Below are 22,875 nucleotides of genomic sequence, written 5' to 3'. Positions count from 1 at the left end.
GGCATCACCCTGGACACTTTGAGAATGAGGATTTACTTTGGTTATCAGAAAAATGTGAAAACGTTTAGAGACAGAGAAGGTCCACTTAGACATTGGGCAAGTTTAAGGAGCAACTGGATTTGTCACTATATTGAATTGATTATTTATTGGTTACACTCCCATTATATTAAACATCTGGCATCATCCACCAGCAATTCCAGATTCTTACAGCGGAGCTGTGAAGAAAGTATTAGGCTGACATGGATAGGATGGAATTTGCAGAAAGAAGCTCTTCTGGAAGGGATGTAAGGTGCCTGGAAATTGAGAAATCACAGGTAACAATAGCTGGGAGTACAAGAGACTGGGCTGTGTGATAGATGCTCTTGAGGGTTAACTTGACTCTGTCTTGCATCAACTACAACCAATGCTGCTGTGAAGAATGCATTGACCACACTTTCTGCTGCCAGCACACACTAAAGCAAGTAGCTGTGCATTTTGCTGAGAAAGATCATTATAAAAGCATTTGAATGTGTGCAACTGTGGACTGCAAAGCAAGGAACGTAGATAATATTGTTTGAAATAAAAGACACACAAATACCAAAGATCACATGTTTTATCATTTGACTTTGTGAACCATACATTGTAGGAAAATCTATAGAGGCAGGGTTCAGATCACATACAGAGTCGATTTGATTGTAATACAGAACACTGGGAACTGATACATTGGGAGTATTGGTTTCTGAGGAAGAGGGAAATGATTCAGCATGAGATGTAACCTCCACAAATCTCGGTGTTCACACACCAAGAAAGGCACTTGATTGATATCTCCAATGGCACTCACAGGATAAAACCACCTCATTTATTTGGAGAAGCTGCAAGTAACCTGGAAGGGTGTTAGCACTGATCTAGGGCCTGGTTTCAAACAGGATTCTCAGGAGCAAAAAGAAGGGTCCATTCTCAACAGAACTGGGGACAGCACCTCAGTCAAGTTATCGAGCCAAGAAGCAGATCTGGTATTCTGGGGGCAGTCTTCCAAAGCCATTCTCCTTGGGATTGAGGTCAATATCTTTAGGAGCCATGGGACTGGACACAGAGAAGTTCTGTAGGATGGTGGTGAAGAAAAGGAACAATTCGTTGCGGGCAATACCTTCACCAAGACAAATGCGCTTTCCTGTAGGCACAGAGAACGAGGCATGTGAGACCCAGAGCATGTACAACCATTGGACTGTACCATTGCTAAAGCAAGAGAGCTCTTTCCATTGCAATGAAAAGGGATGTGTTTGACCATCACCTACAATTCAAAGGAGAGTAGTAAGAAACTCTCAAAACTTTATAGAATTGGGGCAAGGGACAGTGACACATCTCAGCCTGGAAAGGCACCTGCCATTTATCCTGATGAAATGAGTTCAATACCCTGGATCCGCATGTTACAGGAGAGAAGCAACTCCCACAAGCTGTCCTCTGATATAAACACACACACACACATACACATACACACGCACACACAGCACCACCACTATCACCACCGCCACCACTGGCACCACCACAGCACACATGTCTATTAATATATCCATAAACACAATAAATAAATAATTCATAACATGTGTGCCAGCGTGCTGATGGATGCCTCAAGGTCACTAATGACATATTTGTACATTTTGTTAGATTACCAGAGGCCTTTCATTCATGTCTCTAAGAACCCACTTACAGTAGGAAGCAAATGTATATGTGTACACCAGTATAATGTAACATTTTTAGTGTTCCTCCTTTTTCATGTGATGGGATTGGTACCTAACAATGGCTACCAAGAAGGTGAAAGTACTGCTTATTAAAAATTTCTAGATTACCAACTATATAGTGCTATGAGTCCTAAATAAACTCAACATGGATGTACATGACAGCGAATGCAATCACTGGGAGACTGACAGGAAAATGATGAATTCAGAACAGTCTAGACTACATAGCAAGACCTTTGTGTGGGAGTCTCTTCTGTCTCTCCCCTCCTTCCCTCTGTTCTTCACCTCTACTGTCTACAACCACAGTTGTATATACAGTTGACAATAAGCAAGGGGCACATGCATGGTAAGACATCTGTGGCACTCACTGGATTCTTAAGGGGAATAAGAACCCCTTATTGGATTGTCACCTTGAACATCAAGCACCATAGAGCATGGGCAGCCTAAGCCCAGGCAAAGTCTCAATCCACCACCTGCACTGCACCTCAGGGATTCTCAATCTGCAACATCCAACAAGTGGATGAGGGATTTCCCACCAACCCCAGTGCCCTAAAATTACTCAGAAACTGCCTGTGTATGGGTGTATAGGGAAATCACACTATCCCCTTGGGCATAAATTTCCAGAATTTAGGTGTTATGAGCTTAGAAATTCATGGAGTATCTCTCTGGGATGGTTACCCTAAAACTGGTTTTCTGACCTGTTTTTTTTCTGAGAAGCTTTTAATGGCTTATCTCTCTCTCAACATAATATGCCCATGCCTGGAGCTGTAGACTTAGAAACTATGAAGCTCATTGGCTCTATTATCCTTTTGTATTGCTGTTTGCTCACTATCCTTGCTTGCTTTCAGTCTACCTGAACCTGTGTCTGTACCTATCATCACTGTATGTCTTTTTATAAATTCTTTTTTGCTTGCTTTTTCTAAACTTACTAGCTAACATCCTAATCCCACATCCTTTTCTGTCTAGCCATATCTAGTCATGCATTGCTTCATGTCTTCCTTTATCCAATTTCTCTGCATTCAGTCCTTTTTAAACTTGGGTCTGTTATGCTCACAATTCACTTTTACACCATGCCCTGCATGTCTATATCTCTGAAGATGAAATATGAAAGGAGGCCATTATATGGGACAGAGGCAGGGGTCAATGAAATGACATGGAAACTCAAGACTAGACTATTCTTAGCTGAGATCTTTCTCTGCAGGAGAACACTTTGTGAATGATCCTCAGTTTGGGGATGATAGAGAGCAGAGAGGCTCAGCAGGAATATGTCTTCTAGAATACAGCAAGGAGAGGCTGGATTGGGGGCTCTTTCAAAGATAATTGTTTAACACACACTCAGCCCAGGATTCCACCGCTAATATAAGGACATTCATGCAGGGGGACAAGAAAAGGTTAAGTATTTGTTTCTAGAACACCCATTTCTCCAAAAAGATAAGGATTCTGAATAGGAAGTTTCCATCTTTACATTCCATAGAGTTCATTAAAGTTCATTGGAGGCAGCTTTATTATGTAACATGCTACCCAAATGAAACAGGTAAATGAATTACTCACTAACTAGAGATTAAATTCTCCCAGTGAAGAACTACTCTCAGTCACTAATAGCAGTTGACTTATCCCAGGCTGCAAACTACTCCAGCATGAACAAGTCATGCAAAATCAGAGCTGGCACCAATCATGCTGTGTGTCCGTGCCCATGCCCATATCCCTCTTGTATGAAAAGAATACACGCTCATACTGATAGATGCTATAATTAGGATCTTTCTCTGGTTCAGGATATTATCCACCATGAATGCACTCTTGGCTCACATAAATGCTAGTAATTTTGATGTATCATAGAATTTAACAAGAGTGTGAAACAGGGGCAAGTTTGTCAAGACATGCCACATCTCTCTAATGCTCACAGCTCTAGGGTCAATGACTCCCCTGCCATAAAGATCTTGCCCTGTTGAAGTTGATGTCAGTTGATCTTGCTGTGGTTTACTAAGAAAATGAATGTGCTTAGGTTTAGAGGCTTTTGAATACTTCCCAAAAGTCTTCACAACCAGGACACACCTTTAGTTCAAAAGTCGTTTATGGGAATTTAGGCTAATTGAATACAATTGTTCAGACAAAGCAACTGGAATAGACTCAGTAAACATGGACCTAACCCTGTCTGTGTCCTGCAGTATTTTCCTGCCCTCTAGTGTCTAAGAGAGGAAGCACAGGACCATCTCACCTATAGAGAAGGGCATAAAAGCTTCATTTTTCTTCAGGGCCCCACTGGCATCCAGGAAGTGGTCAGGATTGAAAGTATATGGTTGTTCAAAGTACTTTGGGTCATGCAGAGCTGAACTCAAGATGGGGTACACTTCAGTGTCCTATGAGACATTATGGGATACAAAGATGTTAATACTCCCTAAATCACAGATGTAGACATACAATCAATCAACAAAACACCTGAAATTCTGGGGAATTGACAACAGACTGGTAATAGTAATGAGGAGAATGCAGAAGGCTCATAATATAAGAATGTGGAATGGCAGCTGGCCTCACCTTGGGCAGCAGGTAACCTCGGAAGTAAGTGTCTTTGTTGACTTTGTGTGGCACACCAGTTGGGACAAGGTCTGAAAATCTCTGAATCTCATAGATGACAGCCTCAGTGTATGGCATTTTGGGGCGGTCGTCAAGGCTTGGTGGGCGGTCGGAGCCAATCACATGATCAATCTCCCTTTGAACTTTCTCTGCAAATAAAAGGGGAAGAGTGGATCTACTTCATCAGATTTGTAGCAAAGGTGTTATTCTATGAGCAACAACCTAGAAAGGAGGGCAGCAATGAGATTATCCTGAAAAAATTTGTACTTGAAGGTACTAAACTGTCCTGCACTTAAGCTACTGTCCCTCTGTGCTCATGTTTAAAAGTATATGAAGTCTGTCCTCAGCGAGTTCCAACCATATTTCTTCAGGGTTATTTTAAAAAGAGAAAAGACATACAGCAAAGTACTACTGCATTTGAAAAATTTGAAGCAATCATATTGGTGTGAGAATGAGCAGAGGAAAAGCAATAAAAATTCTCACATTTGCAAGGGAATGAATTGTTTGTTTACACACACACACATATTCGTAAGCACGTACACTCAAGCACACATAAAATACACATACACACGTATACAAATGCACATACAAGAGCAAACACACACAGGAACACTACCACTCATTCATGTCCCACAACATTACATGGAAATTTAGGTTAATAACTCGAGGCTCTATGCTTGGAAATATAACTAAGTAAGTAGATTAGCCAATGACAGTATCAACAGATGAGTGTAAAAGGAATACATAAGGAAATCAGTGAATAAATCAACTGATAAGTAGACAGTTTCATGAGTTAATGAAATGAATAGATATTGAACACATTTAAGTAAACAGATGATCCAACATGTAGGAATAGATGACAAAGGAAAGATGAATTCAAAAGTGAGTTAGTGAAGTGTGTAAGGAATCAAACAGGTTAATAGAAGTACAGATGAGTATATGAATGAATCAATGACAAATAATTTATGTAATTCTACTGATCAAAGGAAAGACTAAGTTGATTAACTGAAACAAATTAATGAAGTGACTTGTAGGGTGATTAAAGAATCAACTGGTCAGTGGATTGAAATAGTATTTAATGGGGGCATATTGTGAATGTGTATGGGGGATGTGTGTGTATGAATAAGTATTATAGTTGTGTGGATGGAAGGATGGTTGAGTAACTAGATATTTGGAAAGATAAATGGCTTAGGCAGATGGGAAAATGAATGAAGGTATAGGTGGATGCCAAATGGGTGGACATACATGTGGGTGAACAAATAGAATAAGCCCATGAATGAAGGGGTGCATGGATAGAAAGGTGAATGAATAGAAAAATGTAAAGATGGAAGGAACAAAGGAAGGAAGGAAATAAAGTGGAAATGAAATTTGGATTGATTGATGTATCACCCGTTAAGCAATAGTAAACTGAGTGTTCATTCACACATGACCCACAACACTGTCTTAGTTTACAAGTAGACCAAACCCTTCAGAGTCCCAGATGTAAGAGGCACATGTCTCTCTCATCTACACAAAACTCCAAAGCCAAAAGGGAGCTAGAAGCTCCCTCACTTGTTGTCTGTGACACACCTGCAACATGGGGGTATTTGAGCATGAGCAGGAAGCCATAGCGGAGCGTGGTGCTGCTGGTCTCGGTGCCAGCAAAGAAGAGAGACAGCACAGTAGTCACAAGGTTCCGGTGATGGAACTCCGTGTGTGGGTTGGACTTCTCCTGGTTCCAGATAGGAGAGAGAAGGGAGGGTCAGTGGTGACTGGAGCCTCACAAAGAGATAAACACATGCTGGGATCTCTCCTTCTGTCTCACATTATGGGAACCACATGGAATTTTTCAAACCTTGAATGTGTCTCTTGTTATCAGTGTGTTATGTCGTCTCTCTATACTTTGCTCTTTGGTAGTTTATCATGTTTTGTCTACCAAACTCTCTCTTCTTCTGAGACCTTTGCTGTTTTATTGTCCCTTGCACTGTTTCTTCTACAACCTTCTTTCTCCCTATTTCATTTCCTTATCCCTTTCTCTATTCTTCATTTCCTAGATTCTAGTGCATCTCTTTCACTCAATTTCTTGTCCATCCTTCCCATTCTCTGTCTCCCTGAACTCGCTTCCTCTGCTCACACCCTCAGCCTTTACTTTTACCTATCTGCTCTGTCATTCATGCAGGATTTACCTTCTCCATACGTAGAAGATACGTATCTATGAAGTCTCTTGGATTACTGGCGTCCATGTTTACCCTGTGCTTCTCCACACTATGTTCAATGTAGTCAAGGAGTTCCTGCAGGTTTTTGGAAACTTGTACGTGGGTCCCAGGAAAGTACTTCAGAAAACCGGGAAAGCATTCAAACATCTGCATGAAAGAAAGGACCAGGAGGTCACCTGGAGCTATCAGTTCTCAAGAAGCAGAATGTGTTCCTAGGTTCTGATATGTCTTGAAGATAAACTTTTTCTCCTTTCATCCTATGCTCTGACCACTATTTGCTCAACTCTTGTTCCTTCGTTTTGCCTCTCATGAACACATACATATGGCATGCTATCATTTTGTGTCTCTGATTCTTTCTCCAACACTTGTCTTGTATTCTCTATCACTCTTTCCTAATCCATTATTTTGATTTTCATTTCTTTATCAATCAGGGTCTCTTGTCTTTCAGGCTGTACTCAACTGGATACTTATTCAAAGATGACCTTCATCACTGATCTTGGATGTGCTGGGTTTGCATATGTGTAACAAACATAATCTGGGTTATTTTGTCCTATAAATGGACCCATGTATTAAAACATGTGAGACATGTCTTCTACCCATTTAACAACAAAACAATTCCCATGTCATCACTTTTCCATGTCTAGATGACTCTGTATCTCTGTATTCAGCTGTCTCCATCTTGTTAACCACTTTCCTTTCTCCCTACTGCACTCAGGCTGCTTGCATCTCCATGTTGTCTCTGCCCTGAATCCCATACCTCTCTCTGTAAATGGAACTCATAGTTGCTCTAGAAAAGAAAAGGCTGGAGTCAGATATAGTGGATTTGTTCAAGAAAGATATCACCACACCACTCCCTCCTGTTCTCAATCTTCTTGTCTCTCCATGCAATCTGTGTCTTTCTTCCAGACCTTCTTCACCAACACAACAGAATCTTATTTCCTTTGCCTTGGATGCTTCTCTCTTCCCAACCACTAACCTGAGTGTATAGTGAGCTAATGATTGAGAAGGTCTGATAGAACAATCCCAGCAGGCGCAGAAACTGGCCATCTTTGTAGTCAAAGCGCTGTCCAAAGACAATGGAGCAAATGATATTGGCTGTGATGCACTGGAACAGGAAGGTGGGGTCCAGAGGTGCTCCTGGATGGTGAAAAGTCAAGACAGGAGACATGGCATCAAGAGGAGAATTTGGACTTGGTCCCATCTCCATAAATCTGTCTCCACCAATCACTACTCAAGGAATGGCATCACTTGCTACCCCATTTTCACATATGATGCACCAGGTCCTGCTCTCAGGATTGCATACACCCTTTTATTTAGTTTCCTCTCAGTATTATACACAACATGCAATGATATTAGTATACACATAGATAGTCACTAACTTTTCCAATTTAACACAGCTACTTATGACTGGGACCATGACAGAGACTCATGGATGTGAGGAGAGCATGTGTAAATTACTTCCCATCCTGCACTCCTTCCTACACCAACATTCTGACTCTGATCCAATCAGTAACTCCCACTTGCAGGAATGGTACACAGAATGGTTCAATGGTTTGTTTTATGGATTTTGTAGTCTCTCATCTGTGAGTCTTCCTCAATTTCTTCTCTGATTCTCGGCTCTGGGGTATTCCAAGAACCATCATCATCTTGCACCTGGCACCTTTACATTCTAGGTTTCTTCATTGGTCTCCATAGTGGGAGGGATGCTATCAGTCCAGCAGTATTGGGCCATTATTGCCACTCTCTCTGGGTCTCATCTGTTTATTATTCCTGATGGCTTTGAAGATCTTTCCCTGATGCATGTCAGTTTCTTTCTTGTTTCCATCACACTGTCTACTCTCTTCCCCTCCCTGCTCTCCTTGTTCCTGCTCCACTGTATATTCTTTTCTGTTTGATCCAGTAAGTTCCATACCAGTATTTTGGTTTATGTCACCCTTATTTCTCCTGTCTTTTTAGTCTCTTGATATCCTTTACTATCTTCAGCATCTATGTCTCATGTCTCCTGAGAAACCTTTGAAGATGACAAGCAGCAGCCTGAAGAAAAGAGTTGTTAAATACAGACTCTGTCAACAGTGTGCCCTGATATGTAGTTTCTATAAGTACACAGAAATGTCTTTAATTCTCACAAAGTAAAACACATTACATGGACTCTTTGTTCATTGTCCCATTCAGAAGGAATCCACAAGGAAAAACACAGTTCCATACTTCCAACACGTGGCTTGGCCATAGACTGTGTTTTGAAACTGTTTAGTATAATCAAGATGGCCTTGAATACCATATGAAATCAAGGAAGACCGCTACCCTCTAATCTTCTGCCTAAAACTGAAATATACCAACACAAATAGCATGGGACAACATGCCAATGTTGTGGTATTAAGGATAACACAAGAAACTGCCGGTGAATGTATAACCCTCCTGTCTCAGTCCACTGAGTATTGGGAGGACAGATTTATGCCACCATGCCAGACTGGCACATAGTATTAACCCAGGCATCAATTTCCCTGAAGATAAGTAGCCTACATGCCAATGACTCAATATATGTCTCTGAGTTATTCTTAAATGCTCTGAGTATCACGAAACTTCCCCTATCTTTCTGTTATTCTCCCACTGTCTCCTTCTCTCCCCAGTGTCAGTGTGTGTGTGTGTGTGTGTGTGTGTGTGTGTGTGTGTGTGTGTGTGTGTGTGTGTGTGGTGTGTATGACTGTGCCTGTGCCTGTGTCTTTGTGTTTGTGTGGGCAGGTGTTTTCTTCTCTGCCCATGTATGTCCCATTTCTTTCTTTGGATATGCACTTATGTTCTTGCTTCACCATCTTTTTTTATGTACATCAATTGGGACTCACCCTGGGATTTCCTTAGCTCCTCTACCAAACATTGGGCTTCCTCCTGAATCCGCTCCTCTACACTCCGCTTTCCCATGCCAAAGTCTCTCATGGTAACTAGAGAGAATCTCCGAAGGGTCTTCCAGCGTTCCCCATTTGCAGCGATAACACCTAAGAATGTAAGGGAAATATGGTTGAGTTACAGAGGAAGTTCAAAGAAACCTGGATCCTTCTCTGCCCTTGCCCACCCTTCTATCTGATTCTCCTCTATCTGTGCCCATTCTCCATCACATTTCACTCCAAAATTTGAGACTCCTACCATAGTCCATGAAAGTAGGTTTAAGCACAGCAATTGTTGTCCTGCCAGAGAATGCCTCAGCTTGGTCCACCAGAGCCTCCCTTATGGCCTCTGTCCCATACAACATGACCACTGGCTTTGATCCCAGGTGCAATGTAAACACATCTCCATATTTTTCTTGAAACTGCAAAGCATGAGGGAACCATTGTTGTGGTTATTCAGGGCAGATATTGTTGTTACACAGTTAAAACACTAAGATGCATATTGGTTAAATGGGAATCCTCCCCTGGCTACTGTATTCCTTCTGATGATCTAGCAATTTCAGTGTTAATTCACCACTATGAATGTCTGCATCGTTGTTGGACATTCTGAACAATATGGTGGAAGTAAATGTGGTGGATCTGGGGTTGAAAATCATCTGTGGCTGCTGTTGATCTGGAAGCCAGCCTGTGTCAATAGATAAACAAGATATAGATGTGATATAGGAAAACTGAAAGTGATGAATTGGCATTGCAATGAATTTACCTTTAAGCTTGCTGAGGAAATGTTAAGTTGCACAAGATAGGGTTTAGCTAAAGCAGCACTGCCTCTAATATGAGTCAGCGATATGTAGTAAAGGAACCAGACATGTTAGAAACTACAGGAAAATAGTTGTACCTTGAACATAATTGTAGTTTAGGCTTGCTGCAGTTTAGACTTCTGAGAATATATTTCGGTTAATATCTGTTTTAAAGATTGTTGCAAATTGTGCTCCATTCCCATATCAAATAAAATGGCTCTACTGGGAAGTTCAAAGTGGGGAACAATGACCATTAAGTCCTGGGTCTCTTTTCAGGAAGAGTAATTTTTCCATTAGGACAGAGTGGTACTGGGTGCAGTTTTATGAATAGGATTCATCATGTATGTTCACATATTTGAAAGTTTTGTCACCAGTGAGTGGTACTATTGAAATTTTGACAAGGATTAGGAGGTGTAAAGTTGTTGGAGGAGGTGTGTCACTGGGGGTGGGCTTTCAGATTTTAAAAGTCCATGCTAAGCCCAGAGTTTCTTTCTATTCCTATGGTAAAAGATGTTTGTCTCAGATACTGTTCCAGTACCTGTCATGCTCCTAACAGTGTGATAGTGACCTAAACATCATAGACCACAATCAAGCTCCAACTAAATGCTGTTTTATAAGGGCTTCCTTGGTCATGGGGACTTTTCACAGCAACAGAAGAGTGATTGAGACACAAGTAACATGATTCAAAAAGGAACAACACTGGTCTACTTTAAAATTAATGATGATAATATCTTTGTGATCAGTCTCCATTCATCTGAAATAGCCAGAATTGCAGCTCTTATCTCTGTAACATATGTTTAACACCTCAAAGTCAAATTTAACCTAAAAGACACATGACATCACACGGAGATTGATAATGCCTAATTCCACAAAAGCTGTTAAAGATTGCTGTATGAGTCCAGTTTCTCTAAGAAGTTATCCAAAATCAGATGTGCAATATTAAAGAGTTTTTTCTTATTTGTCTAGTGTTTGAAGAAAATTCTCACTGTTGATTGGATGCAGTTTAACCTGCCACTTCAGTCACAGTTATGAATATAGACATTGATATGGACATGATGTGACTGTGGATATAGATATACACTAGACATACATATGTATATAGATATAGATGTAAATACAGATATAGATTCTAGTCCATACCCTTCAGTCTGTACAGTTCTGGAACAACAATCAAGAAACATGCTTTCAGTGACTACCCTTAAACCTGTCCAATGCCTCCTCACAACACTCAAAGAGTAGTCCTGACCCACCCACTTGGTGACATGGGAGGAGAAAGTAATTGTGTCCTAGTAGTGATCCCTCATTTGTGTCACAACTATAGTATGGGCAGTTGGGAAAATACCTCACAATGAAACCATTTGGGCACCAACTGTGAATTGATCCCAGGAGTATCATGACACCACAGTGCTGGGATCCATTGAGAAGAATGGTGCAGTGTTTACAAATAACCCACTCTCACCCTCTTGTAAACTTTATCTCACGTTAGAATGCAATGCAGTTACTAGGAATTAAAGGCTAGAAAGTGATCAATACATGATGTTATTTATGAAATAGTGCTAAGAAGAAATTTACATGTTTAATTTACATGTTTTTGTTTCGAGACAGTAATTTGCTATGTAGGTCAGTATGATGTGGGAGTCACTATGTAGTTTAAGTTGTCTCTAATTTGTCATCTCATGCCTCAGTATCTGAAGTGCTAGGGTTGCTTGCGTGGGCCAAACTCAGCCCCAAATGCCTTTCCACTATTTTCAGCCCACAGATGGGTAAATGTGTAAGTAAAGAATCTGCCTTTATGTAGAATCAGCTTTAATATTTGAATGTGAATGAATCTATACAGAGAAATGTGTTTGTACAACATCAAAAATACATACACTTTTTCAACATACTAATGAACCAGATTATTCCTAAAAAGAAATCTACTTAATATAAAGTTATACCAAACCATCTGTTGAGTCCACATTGGGAAATCTTGTGTATCAATAAAATAAAAGCTAGTGTATCAGAAATGATCACCAACTTAATTTTGGCATAAAAGCAACTTCTTATATTTGCTGTTATTTAAATGAAGCTTGAATACATTTAACGTTAATCTGCTTTGTCAGAATAGTGAAAATGTGGTAACAATAAGTCATAAAACAAGGAGTAGGAAGGTTGAGAACTTCTGTTTTAGATTGCTGATCAGCTTTAACAGAATCATAGCTCAAAAGTTAAAACTGGAATAGCTGGAGAGATGGATCAGAGGTTAGTACATAGTTCAGAGAACCTGGCTTTGGTTCCCAGCATGCATGGTAGTCTACAACTATCTTTAACTCCAGTTGTAGGGGATTCAATGCCCTCTTTTGACCTCTACAGGTATCTGACACACACATGGTACACAGACATATGAGAAGGTGAAACACCCCTTCACAGAAAAGAAAAAGTAATCTAAAAGAAATTTCCAAAGATCTACAAGGATGACACCAACTGGAAAACTAAGCAATAGTGGGGAGCATGCCTTAAAAGCCCTTCCCCAGTAATGAGATTGACCACTTATATGTCATCCTAGAGCCTTCATCTAGTGACTGACATAAGCAGAGGCAGACAACACAGCTAAACAGTGAACTGAACTCCTGGAATCCAGTTGTAGAGAAAGAGGAGTGATGAGCAAAGGAGTCAAGACCTGGCTGATGAAACCCACAGAAACAGCTGACCTGAACAAGGGGGAGCTCATGGGTCCCAGACTGATGACTAAGAGTCCACCATGGGACATATTCAGACCCCCTAAATTTGGGTGTCAGAGAGGAGGCCTTAGCAATCTATGGGGCCTCAGGTAGTACATCAGTATTTATACCTGGTATATGAATGGATTTTGGGAGCCAATTCAACATAGAGGGATGTTCTCTCATCCTGAACACATAGGGAAGGGCCTAGTCCCTGCCCCAGATGAAATGGAAGACTCTGGAGATCCCCACGGAGGGCCTCAACCACCCTAGGAGCAAAGGGGGATTAGGTGGAAGGAACAGGGAGTTGTGGTGGGGCAGGGGAAGAGGGGAGGGAAAGGGAGCTAAGATTGACATGTGAAATAAGCTTGTTTCTAATTTGAATAAGAAATAGGAAAAATAGAAAGAAATTCTTAGATATAATTGACTCTGGAGAGGTAGCTCAGTAGCGGGGAGCTCTTGATGCTACATCATGATGGCTAGGATTTGTACCCAAGTATACAGTTAAAAGTCTGGTTTCCCAAGCACACCTATAACCCCAGCTCCAAAGTGGAGGTGGAGACAGAGGGATAATGGAGTTTGCTGCTTCCAGTCTATCTGGAGGAATGCCAGGTGCATGCTAAGATAGAGACCCTACCTCAAAGGAATATGCAGAGAATTATAGAGGATAATGAGTTCTCTCATTTGGCCTCCAAGTAATAGGTGTGTGTGTATGTCCACACACAAATTGCATACACACTCAAACAGACACACAATAGTAATTACAGTTTTATAATAAACACTAACAATAATTAACTGGATTTCTTCCCAAATTCTAAGCAGCCAACTCCAGAACTTGCATTCGGAAACACCGCAGTGCCACTATCATGGAATCTGCCTCCTCTTCTGTGTTCTGGCTCAGAAAATCATGACTCTTCTGAAACTTGCTTCCTATATCTGGTTATTTCAGATACTGATCAAAGGCTGGGAATGATATATCTGAAATTGTGAGGCATCCCTATCTTTGTAGGAACCAACACATTCAAGTTTTCAGCACATGGTTACTTACAATTGGTGTAGATTCCTTTATTTCTCTCAGGCAAGATTTATCAAACTAACAAAATTGTCCTTGAGTGCCCCCCACCCTCCGTGCTGTTTCTCACAACAGTTTCCATGGGAATAGTGGGTTCCCCTGAGGTTCTGATACTATGTGAATAAGATGGAACTCTAAAGAAATTCCTGGAAGGATAAAAGTAGTAGTCACACTTCAGGACCTTAGCACATATCTGAGAAATACCCCAGGCTGTACTTCATGCCACCCCAACAGCTATTAAAGCATTAGAAAATATATCCCAAATTCACTACTATTTGAATCAAAACTAAGAGGGCACACTTAAAAACATGATGAAGAACCCATTAAACAGACATAGATACATATTCTTTTGAGTCTACCACAGGATAGTACAATGCATTTTGTATTACAGTTATGCCTCCATACATGTAAGTGCAACACATGTGTGCAGAGCCATGAGAGGCCAGCAGATGGAGGCCAGAAGATGGAGCCAGATCCCCAGATACTGAAATCACAGATTCTTGTGAGCTGTTTATTTTGCATTCTGGTCATTGAAACCAGGTCTTATCAAAGAAGCTAAAAATATATAATGGAAAAAAGAAAGCATCTTCAACAAATGGTGCTGGCAAAACTGGTGGCTGGCATGTAGAAGAATGCGGATCGATCCATGTTTATCCCCATGCACAAAACTTAAGTCCAAATGGATCAAAGACCTCAACATAAATCCGGCCAGACTGAACCTCTTAGAAGAGAAAGTGGGTGGTACCCTTGAACGAATTGGTACAGGAGACCACTTCCTGAACATAACATCAGTAGCACAGACAGTGAGATCGACTATTAATAAATGGGACCTCCTGAAACTGAGAAGCTTCTGTAAGGCAAAGGACACAGTCAGCAAGACAAAAAGGCAGCACACAGAATGGGAAAAATATTCACTAACCCCACATGTGACAGAGGGTTGATCTCCAAAATTTACAAAGAACTTACAAAGCAAGTCTCCAAAACACCAAAGGATCCAATTAAAAAGTGGGATGCAGAAGTAAATAGAGAATTTTCAATAGAGGAGTCTAAAATGGCTGAGAGGCACTTGAGAAAGTGCTCAACATCCTTAGCCATCCGGGAAATGCAAATCAAAACAACTCTGAGATACCATCTCAATCCTGTCAGAATGGCTAAAATCAAAAACACCGAAGACAATTTATGCTGGAGAGGATGTGGAGAGAGGGGAACACTCCTCCAGTGCTGGTGGGAGTTCCAACTCGTACAGCCATTTTGAAAGCAGTATGGAGATTCCTCAGGAAATCTGGAATCAATCTACCACAAGACCCAGCAATTCCACTCTTAGGCATATATCCAAAAGATGCCCATTCATACAACAAGGATGTCTGTTACACTATGTTCATAGCAGCATTATTTGTAATAGCCAGAACTTGGAAGCAACCTAGATGTCCCTCAACTGAAAAGTGGATAGAGAAAATGTGGAACATTTACACAATGGAGTACTATTCAGCAGAAAAAACAATGGAATCCTGAGATTTACAGGCAAATGGATGACACTAGAAGAAACCATCCTGCGTGAGGTAATACAGTCACAAAAAGAGAAACATGGCATGTATTCTCTCATATATGGATTTTAGCCATAGATGTGGGGAGTTCTAGCCTACAATCCCATGGCAAGAGAGTCTGGGAAACAGAACCTTCCTTAGGTAGCTGATGGAAGAAGAGGCAGACTCCAACGGCTAAGCACTGAGCTGAACACAAGAAAGCCAGTAACAGAGAGGGAGGACTGATGACCAAAGGGATTAAGACTGGGCTGGTTTAACCCCAGAAAGAGCTGACCTGACAAGGGTTAACTCTTGAATCCCAGGCTGATGCCTGGGAGTCCAGCATGGGACTGATCAAGACCCCCTGAATGTGGTGTCAGTGAGGAGGCCTAGGTAATCTATTGAGCCTTGGGCAGCAGATCAGTATTCATCCCAAGTATACACATGGAGTTTGGACTCCCATCCAACAATGTGAGATGCACTCTCACCCTGAACTCTTGGGGGAGGGTCTAGGCCCTGCCCTGGATGAAATGACAGACTATGGACACCCCTATGGAGGTCCTCACCCTCCCTGGGGAAATGAGGGGACAATGGGGGTTTGGGGGAAGAGCAAGGGAGGTGGGGAGGGAAAGGGTCATGGAACTGACTTGTGAAGCAACCTTGTTTCCAATCTAAATTTAAGCTTAAAAATAAATTTATAGGCCAGGCAGTGGTGGTGCATGCCTTTAATCCCAGCACTCGGGAGGCAGAAGCACACGCATCTCAGTGAGTTCAAGGCCGGGCTGGACCGACAGCCTCCAAAACAATACAGAGCCACTTGCAGAACATCTATCAGCAGTTTTTCTAGTCCTTACTCAGAAAACCATCCCTCTTCTTTTGGGAGGCCTTGCTGGTCAGATGTTGAAGTCTACCATGGCCTGGCAGCTCTCTACATGCTTGAAAAAATGGAGGAATCCCCACTCAGTGAGACGTCTCTCTCTATTTGCCATTATTTGGAGAGGTTCTCTAGGTCTGGATGCCTGATTTATCTCCAGTGTGATGTTTGGAATAGTTCTCTGCTAGAGATCTCCCCTTGCTTCTGATATGATAATTAGACACTGTGCTAGGAGCTATAGCATAGTATGACAATTCCACATATGATAGCTATGTTATGACTTGTAGTAGGAGCTTTATGATAGGATAATATTGTTTAATGCAAACTAGGTGATGTCTGAGCCACTGTTTCAGAATTTATTTCCTCCTCTCTGGAAAGAAGTGGAGCTATAATCCTTACACTGTGTCCTTGAAGAGCTGTTTCCTATGACTCATAAACCAACCAAACATACTTATTCTCTTAGGCTTCCTCCTCCATCATGACTTCACAGCCAATGATTCCCACTCTTTCTTCTCTTTTATTTTTAATATATTTTTCTTTTGGATCTCTACCAAAGGTTGGGTGTACTTTGCTTGGTGCTCTGCATTTCCTTTCTCTTTCTCTGATGCTATACCACCACCCTCTTTCACCATATGGCAGCATACAAACAGCATGGATTTTCCTCTTCCTCTTCCTCTTCACAGGCAGCTGTATAGAGTCACAACTTCTCTTCCTTATTGTTTCCCTCTCCATCACTAATAAAATTGTCCTTGAACTTAAAATATAAGTAAAGACTCATAAAGGTAATTGAATATCTTTAGGACAAATGCTGGCCCAGGGGCTGTGTGTGAAGCATCCAGAGTTTGCTGCCACTCTAGTCTTAGACCCTCCGGTTTCCACTGGGAGAGGTGAGTTTGGGACCTTCTCAGGTCTACCTTTCCCTCCCTCTCCTTCAAGTTTCCTGATACAGCATCTGTGCAAGTAGCATTCAAAGACTATAGCCATCAGAATCTTGGACCTGCGTGCACCCACCTGGGGAGAGCCTTGAACCCATACCCACCAGGAGAGGGAGAGCCCCCAACTACATTCACTGGAAGAAGGGATTGGAAGACAACAGTATAAGAACACATTCAACAACAGAAAGACTAATATGAGGTCACAAGAGTCTAGGGACTCCACACCAGCAAGAACTGAAAATCGAAACACAGATGAAGCCGAAGAGAATGACCTTTAAAAACAACTTTATGAAGATGATTGAGACCATCAGAGAGGAAATGAGAAAATCCCTTAAAGAAAAGGAAGAAAAAGAAAACAAAAATCCAAGAAATGGAGGAAAGGACAAACCAAAACTACTATAAATAAACAAATGTCTTAAAGAAAGCAATGAAAGTCAAGAAAAAACAACTAAACATGTCAAGAAAACAATACAAACAGTTAAATACTTGAAATCTGAAATACTGATAATAAAGAAAACACTGACTGAGGGAATGCTGGAATTAGAAAAGCTGGGTAAATGATCAGGAACTATATAGATCATTTCTGTACACAGAATACAAGAGACAGAATAGAGAAACTCAGGTGTAGAAGATACATTAGAGGACATAGATTCATCAACCAAAGAAAATCTTAAGTCTGACAAATCCCTAATACAAAAATATCCTGGAAATATGGGACACCATGGAAAGACCAAACCTGAGAATAATGGGTATGGAAGAAGAAAAAGTAACCCACCTCAAAGGTACAGAAAACATATTCAGCAAAATCATAGAAGAAAACTTTCTCAACCTAAAGAAAGACACGCCAGTGAAAGTACAAGAAGCTTGCAGAACAACAAATAGACTGGACCACAAAAAGTCCCCTTACCACGTAATAATAAAAACACCAAAGATACAGAAAAAAGGAAGAATTTTAAGAGCAGCAAAAGAAAAGGCCAAGTAACAAAAATGGCAAACCTATAATAATTACACCTGATTTCTTAATGGAAACTCTTAAAACCTGAAGATCTTGTATAGAGATGTTCTACAAACACTTAGAGACCATGGATGCCATTGCAGACTATTATACCTACCTAAGCTTCCTATCACTATAGATGGAGAAAAAGAGATATTCCATGCAAAACCAGATACATATCAACAATTCAAGGCCTACAGAATGTATGGGAAAACTACAACCTAAGGAAACTAACTACACTCACAAAAACATAGGTAATAGATAAACACACTTTACCAAAAGCCAAAAAAGGGGGAAATATACATATAATACCACCAACAACAACAAATGCAAAACAAACAAGAATTAATACTTAATTGTTCTTAATTTTCCTCAGGATTAATGGTTTTTAACTTGCCTATAAAAAGACAGGGAAACAGAATGGATATGAAGACAGAATCCATCGTTGTGATGCATACAAGAAACATACATCAACTTCAAAGACAGACATTACCTCATAGTAAAGCATTGGGAAAAGATTTTCTTCTTTTCCTATTTGTATCCCCTTGATCTCCTTTTGTTGTCTTATTGCTGTAGCTAGGACTTCAAGTACAATATTGAAGAGATATGAAGAGAGTGGACAGACTTGTCTTGTTCCTGATTTTAGAGGAATTGCTTTGAGTTTCTCTCCATTTATTTTGATGTTAGCTGTTGGTTTATTGTATATTGTTTTTATTATATTCAGGTATGTTCCTGTTATCCCTGATCTCTCTAGGACCTTTATCATGAAGGGGTGCTGGATTTTGTCAAAGGCTTTTTCAGCATCTAGGGAGATGATCATGTGGTTTTTCTTTTGCAGTTTGTTTATATGGTGGATTACATTGATAGATTTTCTAATGTTGAACCATCCCTGCATTCCTGGGATGACGCCTACTTGATCATGGTGGATGATTTTTCTGATGTGTTCTTGAATTCGTTTTGCTAGTATTTTATTGAGTATTTTTGCATCGATGTTCATGAGGGAAATTGGTCTATAGTTCTCTTTCTTAGTTGTGTCTTTGTGTGGCTTGGGTAAAAAGAGTTTGGCAGTGAGCCTTCTGCTTCTATTATGTGTAATACTTTGAGGATTATTGGAATTAGCTCTTCTTTGAATTTCTGGTAGAATTCTGCACTGAAGCCATCTGGGTCTGGGCTTTTTTTGTTTGGGAGATTTTAATGACTGCTTCTGTTTCATTAAGGGTTATAGGTCTATTTAGATTGGAAAAGATTTTCTAATCAAATGGTCTTAAGAATCAAGCTGGTGTTGCTATCCTAATATCTAACCATTTAGACATCAAACTAAAAGTAATCAAAAGAGATGAAGAAAGTAATTTTATATTTATCTCAGGAAAAATACATGAAAATGTATTCTCAATTTCAAACATCTATTCCCCAACTACAAAGACACCCATATTCATAAAAGAAGTATTACTAAAACTCACATCGTACATGAAACCTCACACATTTGTAGTGGGAGACTTCAAAACCTCATTCTTGCCACTGAACAGAAAAACAGACAAAAAATTAACAAAGAAACACAGGAACTAACATAAGTTATGAACCAATTTGGCTTAGCAGACATCTATAGAACACTCCATCCAAACACAAAAGAATATACCTTCTTCTCTGCACCACATGGTACATTCTTTAAAATCGACTACATTCTCATCAATGAAGCAAATATCAGCAGATACAAACAAAATGGAATAATCCCCCAAAACAACAAAATAACCTAGAGAGATCCAGTCTCAAAATGTAAGTTAAAACAAATAAATTTTCCATTTATGGCAGTATCTTTTAAAAGTCAAAGGTAATAAATACAGTGTTCAAGAGGGATAACTCCACATTCATGGAGTGAAACAGAGGAGTGTGATGTGGGAGGTCCTTCTGTGTGATATGAATATATGTTTTTCTTAATGGTTAATGAATAAAGGTGTTTTGGCCAATGGAAAGGCAGGCAGGAAGTGTGGCCAGGGCTACCAGTATAGGAGAATGCTGAGAAGACAAATTCACAAAGTCACCAGGGAGATGCCATGTAGCTGTGGAAGGAGTAACAATCAGGAGCATTGCCAGTAAGTCACAGCCTCGTGGCAATATAGTTTAATAGATATGGGATAATAACTATGAGAGAGGAGGCCAATAGAAGCCTGAGTCACCAGCCAAACAGTTTATAATTAACATAATCCTCTGTGTTTTTATTTGGGCCTGAATGTCTGTAGGACCTGGCAGGACAGAAACTCCATCTTGAGGAGAATAACTTAAAGTCACTGTTTCAGATCTCTCATGGATTGTAGTACTACAAATGCTGATTAATTATTAATAAACAAGTGGTAATTAAGCATTAAGTCCCAAATGTGAAACATTGATTAAGAGACTGGTAAATATAATTCTAGCTGCTGGAAGAAACTGATACACACTTCTTATTAAAAATTCCTCCTGCTCCTCCCCTTTGTTCCTCAATACCTCAAGTTAGTCTTTGGTCTTCCTTTGTTGGCAGGAGGTAAACCTATTTTTGATGACCCTGAAATTTTTCTTTCTTTTCTGGAACAGTCCCCATAGAGTGAAATTCTACATCCTTACACCTCAGCACATCTACACCTTTCATACTCCAAGCAGAGGGCCCCACACAATTCAAGCATATCAAGGACAAGCCTGTCAATCTGACCATGTGTCATCACCAATAGGCATCTCACCTAACACCCAGCGAATTTTCCACCTGAACCTACAGCCTGGAAGGAATCTCTTGTTCATCCTTATGAGTGATCTCCACAGACAAAAGGAGCAGCAACCCAACACTAAGGTCCCATATAAGTCTTACCCTCCTGAAAGAATTGAGAAGGCCTCCTCTGTCAATCTGCAGGAGGTTTCCCAAGAAGGGCAGAGGACGGGGTCCTGGTGGGAGGTGGCCACGAGTCTTTGGGTAGCCTCTGACCAGAAGCACTAAGAAGCTCAGGAGAAGAGTGAGAAGGAGTAGGGTACTAGGCTCCATGGTCCTCAACCGAACACCATCCACTTCACTGCACAATCCAGCAGGACCTTTTAAACTGAATCATGATCTCTACCCAGTTACGCAACTTAAACTGCTCCTGCCTCCTCTCTTAATCATTGTCCAAGAGTGAGCTAACCCGTGCTTCCTATTTTGGTGGCCTGCCAGTGACCTGCTCGCTCATTATTCCCTTTCCCCTATGCTAGATGTTGGCAAGGACACCATGAAACAGATATGTAGAACAAAAGGGCATTGGGTATGGTGTTGATTACTGTGAGTGAGCGCATGAATACCAGCTCACCTCTGTCTATCCAGGCATTGACCTGAGTATGTGCAGTGTAGGCTTTTTGTACATGAAAGATCATTTCTCATATGAATGTGCAGATACATGTTTGTGTGTTTGAGTCTAGATGTGCTTGCTAGTCTATTCTTGTATGTCTGGGGTGTGTTTCATGTATATTCTTTAATTGTAAAGGTCTTTCTATAACGTCTGTAGTTTCATATGTGAATATGATTACATTTAAGTGACAAGAATAGTGTTGATGATCCCCTGTGTGTGTCTGCATTCCCAGAATTGGTTTTTGAGGGGCTGCAGATGTAAATTCTCCAGTGTCTATTTGTACTCTCTGGCCACTGAGAGAAAGAGAGGCAAGAGACTTAGGAGAGCAGAAGCTCTGGAACCAGGATAGGCAGACTGAAATCTGGCATAGGATCAGTTGGGGAGACTAGGTGTATGTACTCGCTAACTTTTATGTAAAATTGATTCACGTTAGGGTCATTTGAGAGAGGGGAACTTCATTAGAGAAAATTCATCCATAAAAATCACACTTCAGACAAGAGTGTAGGGCAATTTCCTAATTAGTGATTGATAAGAATTAATAGTGACTGATAGGGTTCAGTCCACAGTAGATGCTGACACCCTTGGGCAGGTGGTGCTGGGTACTCTAAGACAGGGCCTGAGCAAGTCATGAGGAACAAGCAAGTAAGCAGCACCCTCTATGGCCAATGCTTCATCTTCTGCATCCATGTTCTGGCCCTCACGTCCCTGGATGATGACCTGCTAAGAGGAAATGCAAACAAACTGAAACTTTTCCTGCTCCTGTTGCTTTTGTTCATGGTGTTCTGTCACAGAAACAGTACCCCAACTAAAATAGTCTCTGATCACTGAGACTAATGACAAATGACTTCTTTTCTCTTCCTGGCTGTCTTCATAGGTTATGATGTTCTCTGACCCCATCTCTTGCTATCACTATCTGGCAGTGTCTCTCTTAGTCCTGTAGTCCCCATGCTATAATAGGGTGGGATTGTCTAAGGCTATATCTGCTGTAGCACTATACTGGAAATACAGAAACTGTATGAATAGTTTGTTTAAGCTTGTGATTCTGGAAGCAGCTATTTTCAGGAAATCAGCACTGGCATCTGGTGAGTCCCTTGCTGCTGCTCTATAACAAGGCAAGGTAGCTAGTAAGCATACATCCTAAGAACAAAAAAGAATCAAAAAAGATCCTTGATGTTATTAGGTATCACACCAATACAAAATGACTTTAAACCATTCATTGTGTTGTTTTAATGTGAAATATATATTATAGCTACATATGTGAACAGTTCGCCCCTACC

At 40.7% G+C, this 22,875-nt stretch overlaps 1 protein-coding gene across 1 annotated transcript; it reads right to left on the bottom strand.

Moving 5' to 3' along the window:
- Positions 1-574: 574 nt before the first annotated feature.
- On the bottom strand, positions 575-21,288 carry LOC101844487 (cytochrome P450 2B1-like; the record flags this gene model as incomplete). Its single annotated transcript, NM_001281331.1, is given in 9 exon segments — positions 575-1,150; positions 3,931-4,072; positions 4,248-4,435; positions 5,856-5,997; positions 6,452-6,628; positions 7,458-7,618; positions 9,322-9,471; positions 9,620-9,782; positions 21,091-21,288. Coding segments are annotated over 9 exon segments (1,476 nt in total). The 3' UTR covers positions 575-968.
- Between the last annotated feature and the right edge of the window lie 1,587 nt (positions 21,289-22,875).

The sequence above is a fragment of the Mesocricetus auratus genome, unplaced genomic scaffold, assembly GCF_017639785.1.
Source record: "Mesocricetus auratus isolate SY011 unplaced genomic scaffold, BCM_Maur_2.0 Super-Scaffold_100046, whole genome shotgun sequence".
Classification (NCBI taxonomy): domain Eukaryota; kingdom Metazoa; phylum Chordata; class Mammalia; order Rodentia; family Cricetidae; genus Mesocricetus; species Mesocricetus auratus.
This window is presented reverse-complemented; position numbering and strand designations above follow the sequence as displayed.